Below are 21,527 nucleotides of genomic sequence, written 5' to 3'. Positions count from 1 at the left end.
AAGCACTGCTGTGACCACCTACTGTGGTCTCGTGCTTTACCGTCTCTTGAAGCTCTGTCAAGAATGTACTCGGACTGTTTCAGGTTCACATCAGCCTTTGAAGCAGGTAGAAAGGCCAGGGTAGGCAACACTGTTCCCACTTTCCAGGCAGGGAAACTGAGTCGAGAGAGGCCGTGTGGCAGGTCTGCTGAGGTCTGGCACTTAACAAACAGCAGGGCTCTTCTAAAGCCGCTGTTACAGGACATTGCTCTTCTGTGGACCTTGGGCAGATGTCTTGGAGCTCTAGTAAGATTGTACTCTGGCTGCCCAGCTATGAGCATAGGGTTATGGGGCACCTCATCACTCTTCGGGCAGAGGTGGTGCTGGGACATGGGAGACTCCCATCAATCACTTCCGTTAATAAGTTTCTTACTTACAGCAACAGTGCTAGTAGAATCGAACTCTGGTTTGGACGCTCTTTGGAGGTTGGTGTCTATGGTGATTGGGGCTGGCTGAGTGCACACTGAAGACTGCAGCTCAGGAGGTTTTGAAAACAGCGGCTTCTAACTCAGCTTTCTTTATTCACACCTAGAGGCCCAGCTCTGGCCTATGTCCCTGATCCCACATGGTTTACACCTTACTGTCTTCTTTCTGTCCAACACTGACTCTGGGGGGGGGGGGGTTATAAGAGGAGCCACTTCAAGGATGGAGATGTAATAGGAAATGCCCAGAACCTAGACCTGGAAGACATGACTCTCAGTATCAAATGCTTGCCCTCCCACAGACATACTTGGAATGAACCATTCTGTGCCTGTCTCCACATTTGTTTTTTAACAATTGAAAAAAAATAGATTAGGGGATAGATTTGGTAGATTCCTTGCTTAGTATATATGAAGCCCTAAGAATGATTCCTAGCACCGTGTAAATAACAAATGGTGGCGCATATCTGTAAGCTCAATATTTGAAGGTAGAAGCAGAAAGATCAGAGTTCAAGGTCAGCCTGAGATATATGAGACCTTGTCACAATACAACAATAGAATAAAAAAATGAGACAGAGAACATAAGAAAAAAAATGGATGATGATGATCCAAGTCTATATTCTTCAGCTGAAATGTTTTCATCTAGATGCATTTGGAAATCCAAAGTTTTTAATTTTAAGAGAGTAATATACATATATACTAAATATTGCATAATGCCCTCAGTAGGTCTGTGACAGCACCCTATTATCAAACATATTAATATTTCTTCAGTGGGACATTTGGATAGTCATTAGAAGTGAGATAAAGCCCATTAAGTAGCCTCATGTCAGTTCCAGTCAGATTTTCTGTTAGCTGGTATAAAACAAAACAAAACAAATCCAACAACCAACCAACCCTCCTATATTCAAAGCATCTGGGTTTCAGAACTGCGCACGTGTCTGCTCAGTCAGGCCTTCATCATCCTTCTCCTTTGGCTTCTACCATCTGTGCTCTCTTCAGGCTCTGAGGTTAAGTCCTGTTTTGAGTACGAAGTTCAGGAATCATAAGCCACAGGACTGCTGGGCGCCCTACCGCCCAGGCTCAAGGATCCACAGAACCGAAGGTGAGAAGGGAGCCAAGGATGAGCCCTGATCTGCCCCGCCCTCTGATCTGCCCCGCCCTCTGATCTGCCCCGCCCTCTGATCTGCCCCGCCCTCTGATCTGCCCCGCCCTCTGATCTACCCCGTCCCCTGATCTGCCCCACCCCCAGTTTCTGCTGGGCCCTGCTGCTCCTGTTCATGAGCCCAAAGGCTAATTAATGCCTTTCAGACTTTCCTCATCAGCCTCTTGAGGTTTTTTTGTTTTTGTTTTTGTTTTTTTCCCAGACCTCAGCATTGAGGCTCCATCGTCTATCAAAAACATTCTGCGGCAGAGTGGTCCACACTGCTGCCTGGTGGATGGCGAGGTTCTCATCCTCACAGGGGATCAAGCGGAGATACAGATAGTGAGATTTCAGAATCAGAGCATGAGTAGAAGGAGAACTCACCTGCTTTCTCAGGACTTGGAATCCCACGCTCCACACAAGAGGCTTTAGGGCAGGTCTCCTGCCTGGTGCTCCCCAAGCAGCCCCGTCCCACATCTGCACCTCTCTGTGCAGTTGTACACGCCCCAGACCCAAGATGCCAAGACACCCATCTGCTCAACTGCCTCCCTTCAACAGGGCTTCCATAAGTTCCCACCAAGGAACTCTTGGGCTTACTCCTGAATGCTGGGGGTTCCCACCCTGTCTTGAAAGAGGGGAATTTGGGCTTCCTACCTTGGCGAGTTGCTCTCCCAGGCCCCGGGGCACTTCCCGCTCCTTCTCATTGTCAAGTTTATTGCCCAGCAGCAGAACAGGAATTCGGTCTCCCACAGCTTCCTGCAGAACAGATCATCCCTCCACTGAGAGAAGCCCACCTGGATGAAGCCAGATAGTAGGCTCACAGGGCTGCCTGGAAAGATCCAGGCTCATGTGAGAGTTAGCCCAGTAAGGAGAGCAAGATCGCTGTCACTAGAGAGTCCATCTCTGTTTCGCCCCACCCTCACCCATGCAATGGCCCTTTCTCCACCCTCTTTGGCTCTTGTAGAAAGCACATTGATTTCCCACCTGTGCTGAGGAGGAGCTGGCAGGGCTATGAACAGTAAGGACGCCAAGAGGGCTGTGGACCCCAAGGGACTGTGCATTCTTCCCATGACTTTCAGTACCACTGAGAGACTTGCTAAGTGACCAGAGCCAGTCTAAACCTCAGAAATCAGTCAGTGGAGGCTAGAGGGACTCTCTGGCTCCTTGGATGAGAAATGATATCTTGAGCTTCTGTGACACGTGAGCTCCCTGGGGGTGGGGATGGGGGGCATCTGAATCTGAGCCATGGGACTGGGCCAAAGAGCTCCTAAGTGGCTGCTGTGAGCCTAATTGGGGGCAAGCGCTGTGGAGACTCATGTCACTTGGACTCCCAAGAAGGCCCAGCTTAAGGAAGAGCTATGCACCTTGGCAGCTCTACTTCTCTGGCCAGAAGTGATGACTTCGTGCAAGGTGACAACCACATGATCTCTTATGGTGGGTGTAGGATATTCGCCATATCCTGGGGACTCTACCCTACCTGCACAAAGGGTTGCTAACGTATACGTACTCAATGGCAGAACAACGGTCCCGAGACTCACAGCCATGCAGTAAGTATGGTAGCATTCACGTTTAAGGAGGTTGTTATTTTTACTTTGTGGAATATTTAATTAGGGGCTTTTAATCATAATTTGGTAACGAATAGTTATTCACTGGAGCTGAGCGTTTTGCTGAACAGAGGGGCTGTGGAATAGTCGATACTTATGAGCCTAAGTTACGGCTTCACCACAACCTCCCACTGCTTTGTCCCAGCATCTCAGGCAAATGGCCAAAGTCCTTCTGATCGGAACACCTGTTTTAAAGTTTAAATGCAATTACCTCTGAAATTAAATCCTCCAAGTCTTTTTAATCCACACATTCGTTTTTACTGCAGCTCCGTAGGGGAAAGTAATTCTCATTTGCTAAATGGGGACGCCAGGCTCAGGGGGCCACAGTGGGACATCTGGCCACAAAGTGAGAGAGATGAAGGCCACTTAGCACACGGGTCCGTCATTCTCTGACCTTTTTGTCCAGACTCACATTTCTAGGAACACTCTGCTCCTCAGAAAGTTACTAAATAGAACACTCTAAAAATGGCACCCGCTGGGAAGAGAGTAATTTATGTTCACAATGATGTCTCCTGTCTTCTGACCCACCAGAATAAATTAAATCACATGGGTAGTTGATAAGTAAATTATATCATCGTTCACTTATTCCAAAGTGTGAAACCCAGTTAACAGCAAATACAGGCTGCTGGTATCCCTATTAGCTGAGTGTTAGTTAATGGGAATGCCCCAATCCCTCCTGTGACAGCTCAGGCAACAGAATACTTATGCAAAGAGCTTTCCTCAGAAAAGGAAGGAGAGAGGAGGATGCAGGGAACTGGGCCAAAAGACTTGCTGTTTAGAGCACACGAGAAAGATATATTTGTAGACCTATGTGTGAGGAATGACTAAGGTCTGTGGGATTTTCTTGACATGGAAACTCTGAAAATATGAGCATCGGTGCTGGGATCTTGGGACAGAACTCCGACTCCGGTTTTATCAGTCGGTGGAATGGGTCATGGCGGCAACTCTCTTCCTCGCAAAGGGGAAGTCCATCGACACTGAGTGTCTGACTGAGTAGGATGTGTGGGGCCCACGTCTCAAGCCTGATATGTACCCTCAGCAGATCAAAGGGCACACTGCTCTGGGGGAGAAGGGCAAACTTCCTTGAGAGCCATTCCTAGAGAGAGAAAGGGGGGAGTTTGGAAAGTGCAGAGAAATAGTCGAGCGTCCAGCTGCGTCCCATTTCCATCTTTTGCTTGCTTATCTGTTGCACACACACTCTGGATAGCTTGCTTTCCCTCTGTGGGCTGCCCTGAAGATGGAGAACAAGGCCCAGCTCCAACACAAATGAGACTACACAAAGCCAGGGGGTGTGCTAACTGTGACAAGTCCTTGTCACCCATAGAGTCATGAGGAGGCTTGGCTTTGGATGTCTGTGTTGGTTGGGATCATCTCTGACTCCTGAACTACCTGCCTGAGGTTTATGCCTTCATTATTTCTAACTAGGTTTTCTGCCTGTCTGGTACTACTCGGTACAAAGAGACACATAATTACCTACTGGATGTGGCAACACTTTCCACAGTGTTTCAAATTTATCTTTATTTTGGTGCTGGAAATGGAACACAGGGCCTTTCCCATGCAGGGCTAGGACTTTGCCACTATGTTATGCCTCCAGCAGGATACCTCCTTTTGAAAGTTAAATGTGTACTTCTGCTAAGCCTGGGAGTCTTGGATGAGCATGTCTAACTATCCTCTGCTGTTGATAATGCTCGAGAATGTCAGAATAACACCACAGGCCAGTTTGATAGGCCTTAGCTCACTGGTCAGGCACCCAATCTGCCCCTAGGAGACTGAGCACTGCTACCTTCCCTCTGGATGATTCTTCTAGTAGCTCCCATTCTCTGAGTTGCTCGTCTCTGGTCTTTAAAACAGGCTTTCTGAAAAGCCTCTGTTCTAGAACGTTCTAACAGAGAAATCTCTCTACACTTTTGATTGCCACGGTTGCCTTACCCCATATTTGAGTGCAATGGAAGATAAATTTGTTGAAATTTAAGATCATCCATCTCTAACTGTACAGAATAAGAGCTGTCAGCTCAGCAGAGGACTGTCACTCAGTCCAGGGTGTACAGCTGCTGGGTTGAGCTGGTGTGTGTGTGTGTGTGCATGTGCACGTGGGTGCATGCGCATGTGCACGTGTGTGAATGTGTATGTGTGAATATCTGTTTGCTGGAGGCATGAAGAAGCACTTAGCTGGGAGAACACTGTTTCTCTGAAGCCAGAAAATATTTTTTTTCCCTCAGCACATTAAAGCATGCCGTTATGCTAAGAAAAAATGACTGCAAAATTATATCTTGAGGGTTTCCATATTTATCCACCCCCCTGGACGATGAGTCAAAACAAGACTTATTTGTATAGTTCATTTTAAACTGCCAGCACTTCAAGTTCAGCTTGGAATGTGGGGGAAAAAAATCAAACTGCTATTTTTTGCTCCCTGCTGTACATTGTCACGAAGGACAAAGATCACAGACTGAGATTTTGCCTGCAACCAGGAAGGGAGAGAGAAGTGGACCAGAACCTCTATGGTTGAAGAATCGTTCTGCTTTGAGGCTGGAGCAAGGAGGTCTGGAAAAGCGACAAATTCACCTATGCATTAGCAGATGTAGCATGGGGCACGTGAAGACAAGCAGAATGTCCCAGGGTTCTAGCTGTGCCTCCCAAGCTGTGGGTGCCGTTGGACAAGTCACTTCCTCTCTTTGTTCTCTAAAGTGAGGTGCACGCACGTGCACGAGCATCTGTATCTGTGTATGTGTGCTGTTTGTCAAGCTCAGAGATGTTGATCTATATGGATTCACCTTTCCATCCATTTCTTTTTTACTTCCTCAATATATAGGCCTTACTTATATGGTTCTAACTGGATGATTAAAAAACAAAAACTAAATATGAAGTTCAATAAGCAGAATAGACATTGGAGATTTACAGCCTGGACCTGGGAGACACGCCAGCCTACACACATTTCTGTATCTAGGTCTGTGTCCTCTGCCTGATGAAGACTCTCAGGGACCTTCAATGTCTAGTTTGTCATGGTCTTAATGTGGCATGTGGCATGCCCAACAGGTTTCTTCTCCAAATTGGAATAGTTAGGTCCATTCTCCCAGGGGTGGTAAGCTAGCAAGTGGGCCGGGGATGCAGAGGCGGCAGGAAGGACGGATGCCTTTGACTTCCTGAGTCTCACAGTCCAGCCATCATGGACTATGGCTCGGCCAAGCTCAAGCATATTTTGAACAAGGCCTGCAGGCATCCTGGAGCTGCCTTGGTGCAGGGAGAGCTAGGAGGGTGAGGCGGGACAGGAGTGGCGAGGACAGAGCCGCCTCACCACGCAGTCACTCCTGTTCTTTGTTTGAGACTGACCCTCAAGGACTCTCTCTCTTCTCAATAGGATGAAGGTAGGAGAAATGGGGCCTAGCAGGAGGTTTCAGATCACTTAGAAGGGAGTGAGGTAGTTCTTGAGAGTCCCTGGTTAGTCATTGCTGTTGTTGGTGGTGGTGTTATCATTATTATTAGTCTTTTTGAGGCAGGGTTTCTCTGGGTAGCCTTGTCGGAACTCATTCTATAGACCAGGCTGGCCTCAAACTCACAGAGAACCACCCGCCTCTGCCTCTCAAGTACTACCTGGCTCTGGCTTAGTTCTTGTAAGAGAGTTGCCATAAAGTGAGCAAGCCAGGCCCTTCCACTTCTCTTTGTCCCACCATGATTCTCCGCCTTCCACCATGACGATACCCACCATAGAGTAATAAACCAAGAGGGTCCTGCCAGAGTGCAGCCAGCCCAGGCACCACACCCTCTGTCCTCTGGAACTGTGGACTAAGTGAGCTTTTCTCCACCTACAGTTTCTTTAGATGTCTTTGCCATAATATAAGAGCCAGAGAGTAATTCTCCAGCTGGCCTCTTATGTGACAGGCCTCTGATTTCCTTCGAGCTGGACGGGTCCTCATATACTGTCATTCGCACATTGCTGCTCTGACATGGGTCCCCTAGAAGTCCAGTGCTCTGCCCTGCAGCTTTTGCATGGGGCCAGTAGTACAGGACTCTGTCCTTCAGTGAAGTGTCAGGAGGAGGAAGTGGCTGAGCTGAGAGGGTAAGAACTTCCTTTGCAGGGAGCCGAGCCTCTCTATCCCAAGCACCTGTTCCCTCCCCCAGCTCTTCTAAACCACATCTTTCCCATTCATGGCAAACATAGCAATTTAAGGCCTTGTTCTCCAGGCTTCAGGTGGACTGGGGGGGGGGGGCAGCTCTGGGAACAGCTGGCCACCATTCAGTTAATAACAAGGCTTCAAGCCCTGAAGACTGTTATTAGAGCTCCCCCCCCACCCTCCTTCTTCAGGCAAGGGAGTTGGCAAAGTGCTCTGAGCTCTTTGAAAAAAAAAAAATAAGGTTCTCCACAAATATAAAGTACTTATTATTTTCAGTTCCCCTCAGATCAAATTAGGTGTCAAGTTTTAATCTATCACCTGACACCTCTGATTGCTGGTTGCCAAGGCAGAATGACTTAGCTTTTCAAGAATGGGGGGAATAATTACATCTGTGATTCTTCTTTTCCACACCTTCAGCGCACCGGCAACCATTTGGCACAGACTCCTACACTTGTCCCTGAACCCTGCGCCACGAACTGGATGCTTTTCCTAGGCCAGCCTCTCAGGCACATGGCCCGTGTTCAGCAGTGTCTTGGTGAGGGGGTCTGGGGTGCTCTGCAAATGACTCAAAGCCTGGCTATTTTGAGGGTGTAATAGCAGCAGTGTTCTCCCTGTGAAGTTGGGAGAAAGTTAAAATCTAGTTTCTTATGCCTGCATCCACAAGGGGTCTGCCTATGAATAAGACCCCCCCCCCCCGGAGACTCCCATGTTTTTGCATTTCCAGGCCCTGGAATGGTTCGTCTATAGGGAGGGCCTTGCCATCAACTGTTCAGGTGAGCCCAAAGCTCAGGCTGGGTCACGTGGGGTTCCTTAAGAGCTCATCAGCTCCTCCTGTCAAACTTGTTTTAAAAGACAAGCCTCAAACTACAAATTACCGACTCTTAGATGATCCCAAGTTAGCGATGTACAATTTACCACCTCAGACTGGTGTCGAAGCCCATGGGTGAGTCAAGGGTCCTCTGAGGTGCCTGCTGACAGCCCCTTCTGCCAGGAAGAGGCACACAAGGGCTCCGCACACGGTTGTAGGAAGAAGGCTCAAACACATGCTAAGTCTGCAATGATTCCTTACCAGATTTCTTCCTGCTCACTACACTCAGCTTGATCTCGTCTCTCTGAAGAGATCCCAGCTCCCTAGGGACTATTGACACCTCCCCAGTGACAGCAGAGCACAGTCCCGTGTTTGTCTCCCTCACAGACATCAGTACCAGACATTAGGACTTCCCAGTTCACAGCCCAACTTGGATATGCGTGTATGGAAGTCTGAGGCTAGGGTAAGAGAGAAAGGTTTTGGAGAAGTTACCAGCTCAGTTTCCTCATCCGGAGATGTGATGGGTTACACGAGATTATACTAGGCTGAGTATTTTCAAGGGAATCCCTGTTGTCTAACAACATTGTTTGCAGACCTCCCATGTATAGAGCTGGAAAATGCTGGGCAGCCAGGACAGAGAAAGGAGAATGTAGAGCCCTGAATGGTGAGCATGGAACCTTCCCCTGCCCTGCCCCACTTTCTAGGAAATGTCAGCGTGACTCTAGGCTCCAAGGACCGAAGTCTAAAAGCTCCACTGGATTAGATCATCAGTGGAGTGTCCTCTGGTCCTGTCAACATCACATAAAATAGATTGGGAGGAAGGGGAGCAGGCTGAAAGAGGGGAGGAGGAAGGGGAGTAGGATGAAAGAGGGGAGGAGCGTGGAGAAGAAGGGAGCAGGAGGAAGGGCATGATGATGGTGGTGGTGGTTATGATGATGATGATAGGAGAGGAACCATGTCACAAATGTTAAAGTCAAAATTCATTTGCCTCCTCTACTAGTTCTGTGAAGAGATAACCTAAGGCGTGGCATTCCAAAATCTAGTCCTTCACGTCTGTAAGTGTTTTAGGGACAGGAATGTTGGGAAATGATTTGTATTAAGCAAATGTCTCAGAAACTCTTAAGTCTATTTACGTCCCATTCCTTCATTTTCTCGGTAATGGGAAACATGCAGACTGGCAGCTGAGAAAGGGCGTGGTCCAGCTGAGAGACGCTGAAGAGGGGCAGGTTTGGGTGGAAGAAGTCAGACATCAGGGTCAAAGGGGAGGAAGAACCGTGGATGGACAGGCGAGCCTGGGATGAAGTTGGGAGTGTGCAGAGGAGCAGAGTCTGGCAAGCTCAAGAGCTTCCGGGAAGGTGGCTGCTCACCTCCACGCTGCTGAGCCACTGGCGGATCGACAGGAAGGACTGCTTGGCTGTGAGGTCATACATAACAGCCACACCGTCGGCCTTTCTGAAGAACTGCTGACTGATACAGCGATATCTGCCACGGGAGAGCCACTGTCAGAGGCATGCCTTTCTTAGGGCCCCCCGGGCTAGCCTGGGACCTGAGGACGCAGCTCCTCACCTCTCCTGCCCAGCAGTATCCCACAGCTGCAGGGCCACCTGTGCGTTGTCCACAGTGACTGTCTTCACTCGGTAGTCGATGCCTGCAAGGGGAAGCAATCCTGTGAGCCCTGCATTGGTCATGGGCACCCTGGGTTCCAAGTCAGAAGATGATGCCTCCCTGTCCAGAACCACAGCAGGGATCGGTCCCTGGGTAGTGCCTTGGGGATCGTGTGGGAAAATGGATCGAGTACTGCGCAGGGAGACATGAGGCTGGAGTGCTGGTCTTGTCTTGGACTTGGGGGTTAATGATGTCACCGAGCCTGTCTTTGCTGTGGGCTCCCTGCTGAGTCATCATGTACCTCTAGGACAGTGGATGAAATCACGCCTTGGCCCACGCACGAAGGCAGCATGCAGTGAGCGGATGACTTCCTGGTTGGGATAATGAGTCATTGGTTAAATCCCTCCGTCCTCTGTAGCTCATCCCTCTTTACAGAAGTCATCTAGGAAAGGCTAAGGCAAGCAAGTAAGTTGTCTGAAGATAGCCCACTGCTTTGCACGGCTGTGATGGGTGTGCTCTGAGAGGCAAAACCCCCAGAGCGGTCTTCCAAGGATTGATTCTCATTACTGATATGCCTTTCCTGCCTCTATTACATAGTTTAGTGATTTCTTGGGTGTTTACCCACCCTATTGGGTAGATTTCCTGCAGAATCAATATGAAGATGTACTTTCATATAGTAATGCTATTTAAACAAATGTATGGTTTCATAATTCCTGATAATGATCTTATAGAACTCCTAAAGGGATACAAGTGATCTTAAGGCCTCCCCCCCCCTTGAATAAAAGCTGCAGACAGGGCTTTGTAAAGCTTCATGTGTAGTGGACCTAATTGCACTAGGAAAGAGAACTGGCTCGGGACACATTTATGATCGAGAACAACATTTATTCTAGGTCAGGTCCAAGGATGAGGTCACGGGTGTGTGCCATGATAAAGCAAGGCCATGTGAAACTATTGCTTTAAACTTATAATGAGCTTATAGAATGAAACGCTGCTTTGAACTTATAATCTACATTCTTCTGTAAATCCCTTCTGTGTAGCATTTTTATCTATAGGGTGATTTTTTTTCTTATATGGAAGACTTTTGTCTAAAAAACTATAAAAAAAAATTGAAAGCAAAAATAAAGGCTCAGTGTAGCCGTTTTCTGCTTCACCCAGGGTGTGTGTGTGTGTGTGTGTGTCTGTGTGTCTGTGTGTGTCTGTGAGAGTGCCTGCTGGCTTCTTTTCTTTTCTTTTCTTTCCCTCTCTTTCTTTCTTTCTTTCTTTCTTTCTTTCTTTCTTTCTTTCTTTCTTTCTTTCTTTCTTTCTTTCTTTCTTTCTTTCTCTCCTTTTTCTCTGACTCATGAAGAGTCAACAAATTCTAAGCCTCTCACCTGGCCAGCTGGAGACCCCTGAGACAAAGAGTAAAGAGCACAAGTAACTAAGTTTCTTTTCCTAATCCCCTGCTGCTCTCAGCAAGTGTCAATTGCCTGAAGCCATAAGCCTTTGGCCTCAGGAGAGCGAAAGAGAGTTAATTGCCAGAAGCCATCTGGCTTTTGGACCCAGAATAGCAAGAGAGAGTTAAATTGCCGGAAGACATCAGCCTCTGGCACCCAGAACAGTAAGAGAGAGTTAAAGGCCATCAGCCTTCGTCCTTTGTCCAATGTACCTGAATTCAGTACCTGAATAAATGTCGGGGCAGGACCCCAGTACCCTCTCACTCTCTTTTGTTGAAACTACTTTCAAGACATCCCTAACCAATTTAAATATACCGAGGGATCGAAGCATATTTAAAGTATCAAAGAATACTAAAATATTTCTATCCAATAACCCAAAGGTGTGTGGAGGAGGAGTTTGAAAAGGAGGAGGAGCAGAGGGAGGAGGGGAGGGGATGGCAGGCAGTGGAAAGAGCAGAGAGGAAGTGGGAGAATGGGACAAAGGCAGTATTCACCCTTGAGAAGGGTCTAGGACTCTTGATGACCATCAGACCATTCATGATCATCTCTCTTAGTTATATGACCCTTCCTAGGTTGGACTGCCCAGAGGAGCAGGGACAGGTTAGTGACAGGCGCTCTGAATTCCCAGCAGCTGTCAGAGTTGAAAATCTCAACACAGGTTCTTCTAGGATTGTCCAACTTATGGCTTCTCTGAGTCATACTGTAAGATGAATAATTGTCTCAGGCCATACATGAAATACAATGGGGAATATACAATGTGTTGCACACACACACACACACACACACAATGAGGTAATGCTTTAAGAAAGTTTACAGTTTGGTGTTGGGTCACATTCACAGCCATCACAGGCACACATGGATCTCTGGTCAAGGGTTGGACATCCCTTTCATAGACCTGTCCTGTGGCCTTAAGAATACTCAAAACATGCAAAGGTGTTTTTAAACGCCTTATTATTTATGGCTCCTGGTTGCAGAGCTTGAAGGCATCCCTTTCCCCTTTCACGCAGACCCAGGAGGTTCTTACACTGCAGGGAGCAGAGCAAGGGTCAGAAGCTTGGGAAGACACAGCAGATACTTGGCAGTTACAGAAAGAGGCATGACGTGTTAAAGGTCACCTCAGGCCCTTTGCTTCATAGACAGGGACAGAGACAGGAATGGATTCATCGGGGATCAGAAAAAGAGTAGAATGCTTGTACTATATTTTTATTATATATGTCTCCATCCTTCAGTGTTCTGAAGACTTCCATGAGGGTTATAATTTGCATGCCTTTGAAGATACATGCATGCCTGAGACACACACACACACACACACACACACACACACACACACACACCATGGATGAGAAACTGCCATCAAGGTTCCTCCCATCCCTGGGCTGGCAGCTATCATGAGGCTCTTCCCTCCATTTCCAGCATCCTTATCAGGAGCATCAGCTTCCTAGAGCTCCCCTTTGCCCAGGCAGTCCATGGCCATGTGCACCCATCAAAACAGATGCCAACTGCTAGCTGCTGAGCCAGGGGCAGGTTTTCTTCTTAGTTAAAAGCATGAGAGGGAGGGCTATCCTTCCCTTTGGAGAAGCCCTCTTTCCTGTGTTCTCACTACTTTTGAGCAACCACCTGTGGATATTGATTGCACTGGCAGGGCCAGACCTGAAACCACTCAGAGAGCCTGAAGTCCCAAGAACAGAGCTTTCTCTTGCTGGCATGGAAAACAGAGAGGGCAAGTGGATGTTGCTGGGGCAGCTGATCTCGGCTGTCTCCAGCAAGCCATCTCTGCCTTCTTGGTTGCTTGCTAGAAGATAGGCAAGGTCTTTATTTTGCAGGGAGCAGGGTAGACAGAGGGCTAGACAGATGTGTTCTGGGCTGTGGTTAGATGGTAGGAGTCCTCACTGGCCTTGAAGGGCATTTCTTTCTGCAGTATCAAAGAGGCAACTGGAGAAGCACATAAGCAAGGCCATAGAGGCTGGGTGTGCAGCTAGAGGACACAAGGATAGGACAAGGTAAGGATGCAGTGACAGCAGCATCCAGATACACAGCAGGAGAACAAGAGTTCTCTCAACAGAAGAGCAGTTAGCATGGCACAGGGCCAAGGGGCCTGGAATAAATGAGTTAAGGCCATGAAGAACTTTAAAGGTGCAAGCCCAAGGATACTCATGCTCTGCCAATGCCAATGCCCAGCGGTATGACCTTGAGGATGTCATTCCACCTCACTTTTAGAGGTTCAGTTCTTGAATGCCGAGGGAGTTGGAGGTTTGAAGGAACCACACTGGAGGTTCACAATCTTTAAGTTCTACTGGAATATTCAAGGATGACCTTGAGACATCCTTCAACATGAGACTTGACTAGTCCTGATGGCTGAAGTGCTACAGCAGTGGTCTGGGCTAGAGAGAGTTGAGCTGAAGGGTCCCAGGAAGGTGACATCAGCCTTTTTGGAGAAGACAGGCCAGGCTGTCACGACGGGAGGGTAGGATAAGAGATATGCAGGACTTATATGTGCACAAGGTGCGGAAGAACCCTGAGAGGCTTCAGAAAACCAGGTAAGGGGGGTGGTCAAGAGAGAACAGGCTGTGATTAAAATAGAGACGTTATTACACCTTTAATACCAGTTTGGGAGGCAGAAATAGGCAGAGTTCTGAGCTCAAGGCCCACCTGGTCTACAAAGTGAGTTCTAGGACAGCCAGGGCTACACAGAAAAACCCTGTCTTGAAAATCCAAACCAAACCAAAAAAAAAACAAAAAACAAAAAAAAAAAAACAAAAAAAAAAACAAAAAACAAAAAACCAAAAAAAAAAAAAAAACAGAAAACAAAAACAACAAACAAACAAAAACAAACCAGGATGCTTATGAAGCCTGAGCACTGGGCAGGAGTCCTGGCTGCAGGGGGGAGGTTTGTTCTCAGATGCTCACTCTGACTGTGTGCTTCTGTCCCTCACTATCTAGCTGGATGCAAAGAGAACATTTCCAAGGGTCTTTCCAGCTCCAGGTTCCACGAAAATTGTCATTTGATATTTGAAGGTCCCCAGAGGCCCAAAAGGCTGCTCTGGAAGGATCAAGTGGGGTCCTGAGGTGGAGTAGGTAGGACCCACGAGTACACCTCATAGTACATACAGGTTCAACACATCATGTTCTCATGGAGAGTGGGAGACCAGGAAGCCACCCCAAGGCACAGAGGTGAGTTCAGAAGAAGAATCCTGTATCTGTTGCTGAGTGGAATCATACCTGCTGCTCTGGACATGGGGTTGGCCAGAGCTCTGGATTGGGGTCAGGCTGCTGTGGCCTTGGGAAACTGTGACTCTTCCATGTCACATAATCCCCAAAGGAACTCATTTTGCTGGCTGGTGTGAGAGTTGCTCATATGCAGGACAAAGCAAGGCACATTAATGGCTTTAGAACTTGCCCAGCTGTTACTCTGGTGTGTTTGGGGTGCATGGTGAAAGACCTAGTTTGGGACCTTTAGTTTGTCCTTGTGGGGCTGGAATAGGAGTGGCCCCTTAGATTCATGGTTTAAATACTTGGCCCATAGAGAGCATGCTATAAGGAGAAATGACATTGGTGGAGTAGGTGTGGCCTTGGTGGAGGAAGTATGTCACTGTGGGTGTGGGCTTTGAGGGTTCAGAAACTCAAGCTCAAAGCTGTCTCTTCTGCTGCCTTCAAATTAAGATGTAGAACTCAACTCCCTGTCCAGCACCATGTCTGCCTGTGTGTCACCATGTTTCTTGGCATGGCAGTAATGAACTAAACCTCTGAACCACAACCTCAATTAAATGGTTTTGTTTTTGTTTTTGTTTTTTTTTTTTGTTTTGTTTTTTGTTTTTTTTTTTTTTTGTAAGAGTTGCTGTGGTCATGGTGTCTCTTCACAGCAACAGAAACCTGAGCTATGACAGGCCTCTTCTAAAGTGTAGCTGTTTCCCAGTGTGCGGTGGTCTCCTGGGAAACACAAATGGGTCAATCTTCCTCTTCCTCAGAGCCTTCTATCTCAGGCCTGGGGTTAAAAGTGGAACTGGACTTGACCCCACTGTCAAGAGAGGCATGTGACTTAGAGATGTGCCTGGGGACTTGAAAGGCATCTCCTCAGTTACCATGAGCCCATGATAGAACCCTGACTTGTGGGACCCACACTGGAGCACCTTCTAGGAAAGCCATCCTGCTTGCCTTGCCTATAGCCACAGTGGCACCGCTCCATGGTTAGCATGCTGGATTCTTCTCAAAGGCAAGCTAGGTCAGACTATCCTGGGTTTGGAACCAGTGTCTGCCCTGCTTCATGTCTGATGCTCTGGACTCGGATACCCTCTGACTTTGTGTGAAGTAATGCAGGAGTCGGAGGGCAACCCAGTGCATTTCCAGTACAATCCCAGGGCATTCTTGTACAAGATATAACAGCACAAGAAAAGGCCCATCAGTAAGAACAGGGAACTGAAGCACGTAGGAAGAGACCATGGGAAGGAAAGATGGTGGATGTGATGGTTTGTATATCCTTGGACCAGGGAGTGGCACCATCTGAAGGTGTGGCCTTGTTGGAATAGGTGTGACCTGATTGGAATAGGTGTGTCACTGTGGGTGTGGGTATAAGAACCTCATCCTAGTTGCCTTGAAGTCAGTCTTCCACTAGCAGCCTTTGGATAAAGACATAGAACTCTCAACTCCTCCTGCGCCATGACTGCCTGGATACTGCCATGCTCCCACCTTGATGATAATGGACTGAACCTCTGAACCTGTAAGCCAGCCCCCAATTAAATGTTGTTTTTTTATAAGACTTGCCTTGGTCATGGTGTCAGTTCACAGCAGTAAAATCCTAACTAAGACAGTGGAGGAGCCAGTTCAGGGTGAGGGGGAAAGACCATATCTCCCCAGGAGAGGCCCTGGGGCTTAGGTCATTTGTCCTGAAGAACTAGTTTGTCAGACACCAGTGGTATGGATGGTCTAACCAGAAACCAGGCCTTGGAAGCACTGGGGGGAGAGGAGACCAAGTATCAAATCCTTTCTTTTTCACATATCAAAGAGCAAAGTGGGATTGTATGCTCTTGAGATCACAGAGCCAGTCAGTATCAGAGTCAGGATGAGGAACGAGGATTTCTTATGTCCCACTGAACCATCCCAGCCTGTTCTGGCCCCAACCTCTGCCCACTTCTAAAGGCAGAAGAGGGACCTACCACTCATGGGCTACTTCATGCACACAATGCAACACTGTTAGGCTACCATCTAGGCAATGTCTCCTGGGGAGTGTCGGCACTGATCCTAAGGCTCCTCATCTCTCTGGACCCCAGTTTCTCAATCTATCAGGCTGCTCACAATGTGAAGACAGGTGACAACGGCAGATACTCCATTGACAAGTGCAGTTGGCTCATCAGCTCAGCTAAAGGAGCTCGGCACAGTCACACACCTCCTTTTGTTGAGTGAGTCAGCTTGGTAGAAGTTGAGAGGTTGACATGTCCTTGAACCCACCACGCACTCCAGTGACATGTACAGATCTGGGTGGAACAATTATAAGCCTCTCTTTGAGTATAATAGTATCCCTAAGTGGGGACACACTCAGCCAGTGTCATCTCATGGCAGCCAAACCCAGTACGTTCCTACAGCTAATTCCTGCAGACTCCCAACAGAGCGGGGATACAAGACAAGGCCAAGTCAGTGGGTAAAAGAAGCCTTGCAGGGTGCTGGGAACATGTGTGTCCACTGGCCTAAGGACAAGGCAGGCAGGAGCATGCCATAGGTGGCATGGTAGGGTATGTCTCTGGGGGAGTTCCCATCAGATCTGGGGGAACATGAAGGTTCAGGGCCCTGTTGATTGAAAGAGCAGAGGGCTGGTGGGATGGATCTGTGGTCAAAGGACTTGCCTGACAACCGGAGTCTGACCCCCAAACCCACAGAGTGAAAGGAGAGAACCACCTCCCACATGTTGTTTCCTGACTTTCTTATGTGTTGTCATGTTTCATGTACACACACACACACACACACACATGTAATCCATGTCTGCATGCATACATATGTAACTTGTTACATATGATTATTTTTTAAGCGAGGCAGAAGAAACATAACCTGGGTCAGAACTCATAAAGGGGACCAAAGACCTCAAACTCACTTTTGCCAACCTCAACTCCCTAATATGCACCCACCCTTCCTTCCCCTCCCACCCCACCCCACCCATACACCATGAGCTTAACAGTTCAGCAGTGTCAGGAGAGATGGGCTCCTTCTTGCTCCTCCTAGTGCTCTGCTGAGCAGTCAGTGCCACCGTTCCTCCCATCAGCCCTTCATTCCCTCCCTGAGAGAACTCACCCACAGTGGCCGCCATGCCTGGGGAGAAGCGGGCCTCACAGAGTCTCCTCAGGAAGGATGTCTTCCCTACAGCAGAGTCACCCACAAACACGATCTTAAAGAGCCGGTCAGGGGTAGAGGGGACCCTTTCCTCCTGTGGATGGAAGACAGTCTGGTCACCTGTTGGGCATGGCCACTAGCTGCTACTAGGTTGCTTTTTACTATCACTGCCTGGATCCACTGAGACCCCAGCCCCAGGAAGGCCACTTCTGCCCCAGAATGAAGCCAGCATTGGTCATGGAGCATAGGGCTCCATTAGGAGAAATGGCAGCCTTTCACATACACTCATACCTAATGGGGCTCTGGGACAGGTAGGTGGGTCCTCAATGATGGAGTGAATGGGCCTGGCATGTGACCAGTTCCTAGGAGTGTGATATTCCAAGAGCACTAAAGATAAGAATGAGAAGGGCACAGGTGTCCAGAAAGGAGGGGCTTAGGGAGAAGGCAGAATTCCCCATATGGGCAGAGAGGACAAGTGTGCTGGGGTATTTTCTTGTTGTTATTGTTTTCTTGTTTGTTTGGTTTTTTTGTTTGTTTGTCTTTTGGTTTTTGTCAAGTGCACATAGATAGGAGCATATGGGAAGAGGGAATCTCAATTGAGACTATGTCTCCATGAAAAAGTCTGTGGGGAATTTTCTTATCAATGATTGCTTTGGGAGGGCTCAGTTCACTGTGAATGATGTCACTCCTGGGCAGGGGGTCTTGGGGGCTACAAGAAATCAGGTTGAGTGAGCCATGGAAAGCTAACCAGGAAGCAGCCTCTTCCCATGGCCTCTGCTTCAGTTCCTGCTTTCTGGTTCCTGCCTTGACTTCTTTCCCTGACTTTCCTTCATGATTGTGAGCTTGTGAGCTTATACAAACCCTTTCATTCTCAAGTTGCTTCTGGTCATGGTGTTTATCACAGCAACAGAGAAGCAAGTAGGACCACAAGGTGGTCTTCTGAAGGGAAAAAAGAGGCCCAGGAGACATCCATAGGGCTGAACACTATGGTGTAGCTCCTTTGCCTTGAAACATCCCCTTCAGAATGCAGGAGGGAGCTTCATAAGACTCAGGAAACTTCAGAATATTGGAAGTTCCAAGATTCACAAGGCTTCTTCCAAAGGTTACCTAAACAGAGACCACTGGTCTGGAGGAGGAAACTCTCTGGAGCAGGTACCTTCAAGTTGTACAGGGAGATTTAGGAGTAGAGCATTCTGGAGCCATCACCTATGCTGGGGTGGGCTAGCTGGTGATACAGCTACCTTTGAGTTATTCACCTATGTTCTAGTAAGTAAGCCTGGTCTCACTGGATGGAATCATGTTTCTACTCTGAAATAGGTACCCGGTCTACAGCAACTAGTTACTAATGTTCATGTGTCACCAGGAGAAGTCACCAACAGGGATATAACCTCTGGGTGGAATGGAGGTTCTCTTGAGTCTCTGTACATGACCCTGTGACCTCTCTTCAGCTTCAGTTTTGACATAGTCATCTGCCACCGATAGCCAGGTGGTGACTTTTCCTCACTCTTGTGCTAGTTAGTTTTTGTCAACTTGACACAAGCCAGGTCACTTGGAAAGAAGGAACCATTAAGGAACTGCCTCCATCAGATTGGCCTGTAGCCGGTAGGCAAGTTCTTGATTAATGATTGATATGGGAGGGCCCAGTCCACTGTGGACAGTACCACCCCTGGACAGGTGGTCCTAAGTTGTATAAAGAAAAGCAAACTGGGCAAGTCATGGAGAGGATGCCAGAGAGCAGCATCCTTTCATGGTGTCTGCTTCAGTTCCTGCCCCCAGGTTCCTGCCTTGAGTTCCTGTCCTGACTTCTTTCAGTGGTAGACGGGAATGTGAGGTGACTTGGAATTTTTAAGATAAAATAAACCCTTTCTTTGCCTCAGTTGGTTTTGGTCACATTTTATTACAGCAACAGAGAATCCAAATGAGGACACCCTTCCACTCAGGCAGGTGGGAAGCAGAACTTGCCTGCCATCAGCCTGGGACTGTGAGCCCTGGACCACTAGACTTTTTCTAGGGCCAAGTTTAGCAGGAGATGGTGTGAGGGACATTACCCACTGGCATCCATTTCTTCCAGAATGCTGTCTGATCACATGGCTCACCTTCAAGCTTGGCTCAGCATGACTGATCAGAGTTGGGAGGGGGAACTCTTTGGAGGAGATTTAAAAGTGGATTTGAGTGAATTAGCTTCTCCAGTTGAGCAAATGCTATAAGGAAGTGCAGCTGATGTTAGCAGTACTCGAGTTTCAGAACAAAGCCACTAACAGACTTTGAGGAAGAGATACAGTACTTAGGAGGGAACTTAAGGTCAACAACAAGAATTTAAGATAAATTAAAACAATGCCCTTTCTTCTTCATCCATTGAATACACAGGGCCCTGGCTTCTGCATGACTCTTGTCCAGTGCCTCCAACTGTCATTTGTTTAAATGTGGAAGAGCTAACACAGTAAGAGGTGGGAATGTGAAACCCAAGGTGCACGTGATAGAGATGAAAGCTGTGGCCCTGATTGCTGAGTGTTGCTGGGCTTTCAGCCCCAAGGCTACCTTCTCCCTTCCCCTTTCAGGCACATACTTATAACATTATGAATGACCCAGCTGGAGGCAGCCTAACCTATTAGAGTAGGGAGGTCCCTTTGCCTGCTTTCCTCTCTTGAGGACAATCATCTGCCAGGTGATAGACAGATGGGTTGTAGGAACATGCAGGGGGTGGGGCATATGTTGTCATTTCTCTTGCCCTCCTATATGCTTAAAAAGCAGGGGTTAGGGTGTATCTAAGTCATAGAAGGTTTGCCCCCCCCCCATATACAAGGCTGTGAATTTCTGTCCTTCAGCACCACAGAGTAGACAGACAAATAAACAAGCAGTAACCACACTCAAAACCCAAATCAGAAAACAAAACCTCCGAGCAAAAGTGATATATTCTGGGTTGGCAAGATAGCTCAGCGACAAAGGCGTCTACTGCCGAGGCTGACAACTCACATTCTATCCCCAGACCTCGCTCGGTAGAAGAAGGGAACTGACTCTTGCAAGTTGTCCTCTGACCTCTGCATGTGTATTGTGGCGTGTGTATGTGTATGTCTACACACATGCACAAATAAAGTAAATATTTAAAAATTGAGGTGATATATTTTAATTTTTAAATGTGAGAAATATACAGTTGTAGGGAGAAAAGCAAAGTTTCTCTATAGTCTGAGATAGTCACTAATTCACATTTTATGCAGTTTTCAGTCTTTATGGCTATATGAGAAAATGTTTTTTATTAGATATTTTCTTTATTTACATTTCAAATGCTATTCCCTTTCCTAGTTTCCCCTCCAAAAATCCCCTATCCCCTTTCCACTCTCCCTGCTCCCCAACCCACCCACTCCCACTTCCTGGCCCTGGCATTCCCCTACACTGGGGCATAGAACCTTCACAGGACCAAGGGCCTCTACTCCCATTGATGTCCGACTAGGCCATCCTCTGCTACATATGCAACTAGAGCCATGAGTCCCTCCATGTGTTTTCTTTGATTGGTGGTTTAGTCCCTGGGAGTTCTAGGAGTACTGGTTAGTTCAGATTGTTGTTCCTCCTAGGGGGCTGCAACCCTTTCAGCTCCCTGGGTATTTCTCTAGCTCTTTCATTGGGAACCCTGTGCTCAGTCCAATGGATGACTGTGAGCATCCACTTCTGTATTAGTCAGGCACTGGCAGAGCCTCTCAGGAGACAGCTTTATCAGGCTCTTGTCAGCAAGCACTTGTTGGCATCTGCATCACTGTCTGGGTTTGGTGGCCTTTTATGTGATGGATACCCAGGTAGGCAGTTTCTGGATTTGAGAATTATACACACATATATATAATTTTATCATATTTACCATAATTATTCAATAACAATACAATACAAATCCCCGAGTCACTAAAGATTTTTTAGAACCATGATTTTTTAAAAGTAGGTATATAATATTCTACTAAATTATCATAATATAGTTTATGTCCCTATGTGTGACCTTTAAAAAAATGTTCTTCTATTCTAAACAGCACTTACAGCCTTCACTTTTCACTGGCAGTAGAAGCGTGGGTTC

General features: G+C 47.6%; 1 protein-coding gene across 11 annotated transcripts in view; it reads right to left on the bottom strand.

Annotated features, from left to right (window-relative positions):
- Cracr2a (calcium release activated channel regulator 2A) overlaps positions 1 to 21,527 on the bottom strand; it is a 113,173-nt gene that overhangs the window by 6,823 nt on the left and 84,823 nt on the right. For 5 of the 11 annotated variants that reach the window (XR_001785147.2, NM_001368877.1, XM_006506341.4 and 2 more), the window contains 4 exons: positions 17,435 to 17,567; positions 9,687 to 9,768; positions 9,488 to 9,602; positions 2,254 to 2,355 (listed from right to left, as the gene is read on the bottom strand). Coding sequence is in view for 6 of the 11 variants with exons in the window: in NM_001368877.1 (NP_001355806.1) it covers positions 2,254 to 2,355; positions 9,488 to 9,602; positions 9,687 to 9,768; positions 17,435 to 17,567 (432 nt within the window). In the remaining 5 variants the exon portion in view is untranslated. Of the gene's footprint in view, positions 1 to 1,352; positions 1,474 to 2,253; positions 2,394 to 3,405; positions 3,539 to 9,487; positions 9,603 to 9,686; positions 9,769 to 17,434; positions 17,568 to 21,527 lie in introns of those variants that run through there. The other 6 variants (XR_003956226.1, XR_377478.4, XM_006506345.4 and 3 more) reach the window with 5 other exon arrangements.

Source organism: Mus musculus, chromosome 6, assembly GCF_000001635.26.
Source record: "Mus musculus strain C57BL/6J chromosome 6, GRCm38.p6 C57BL/6J".
In the NCBI taxonomy this organism is placed as follows: domain Eukaryota; kingdom Metazoa; phylum Chordata; class Mammalia; order Rodentia; family Muridae; genus Mus; species Mus musculus.
The sequence above is the reverse complement of the archived record's forward strand: the minus strand, read 5'-3'. Positions and strand labels throughout refer to the sequence as shown.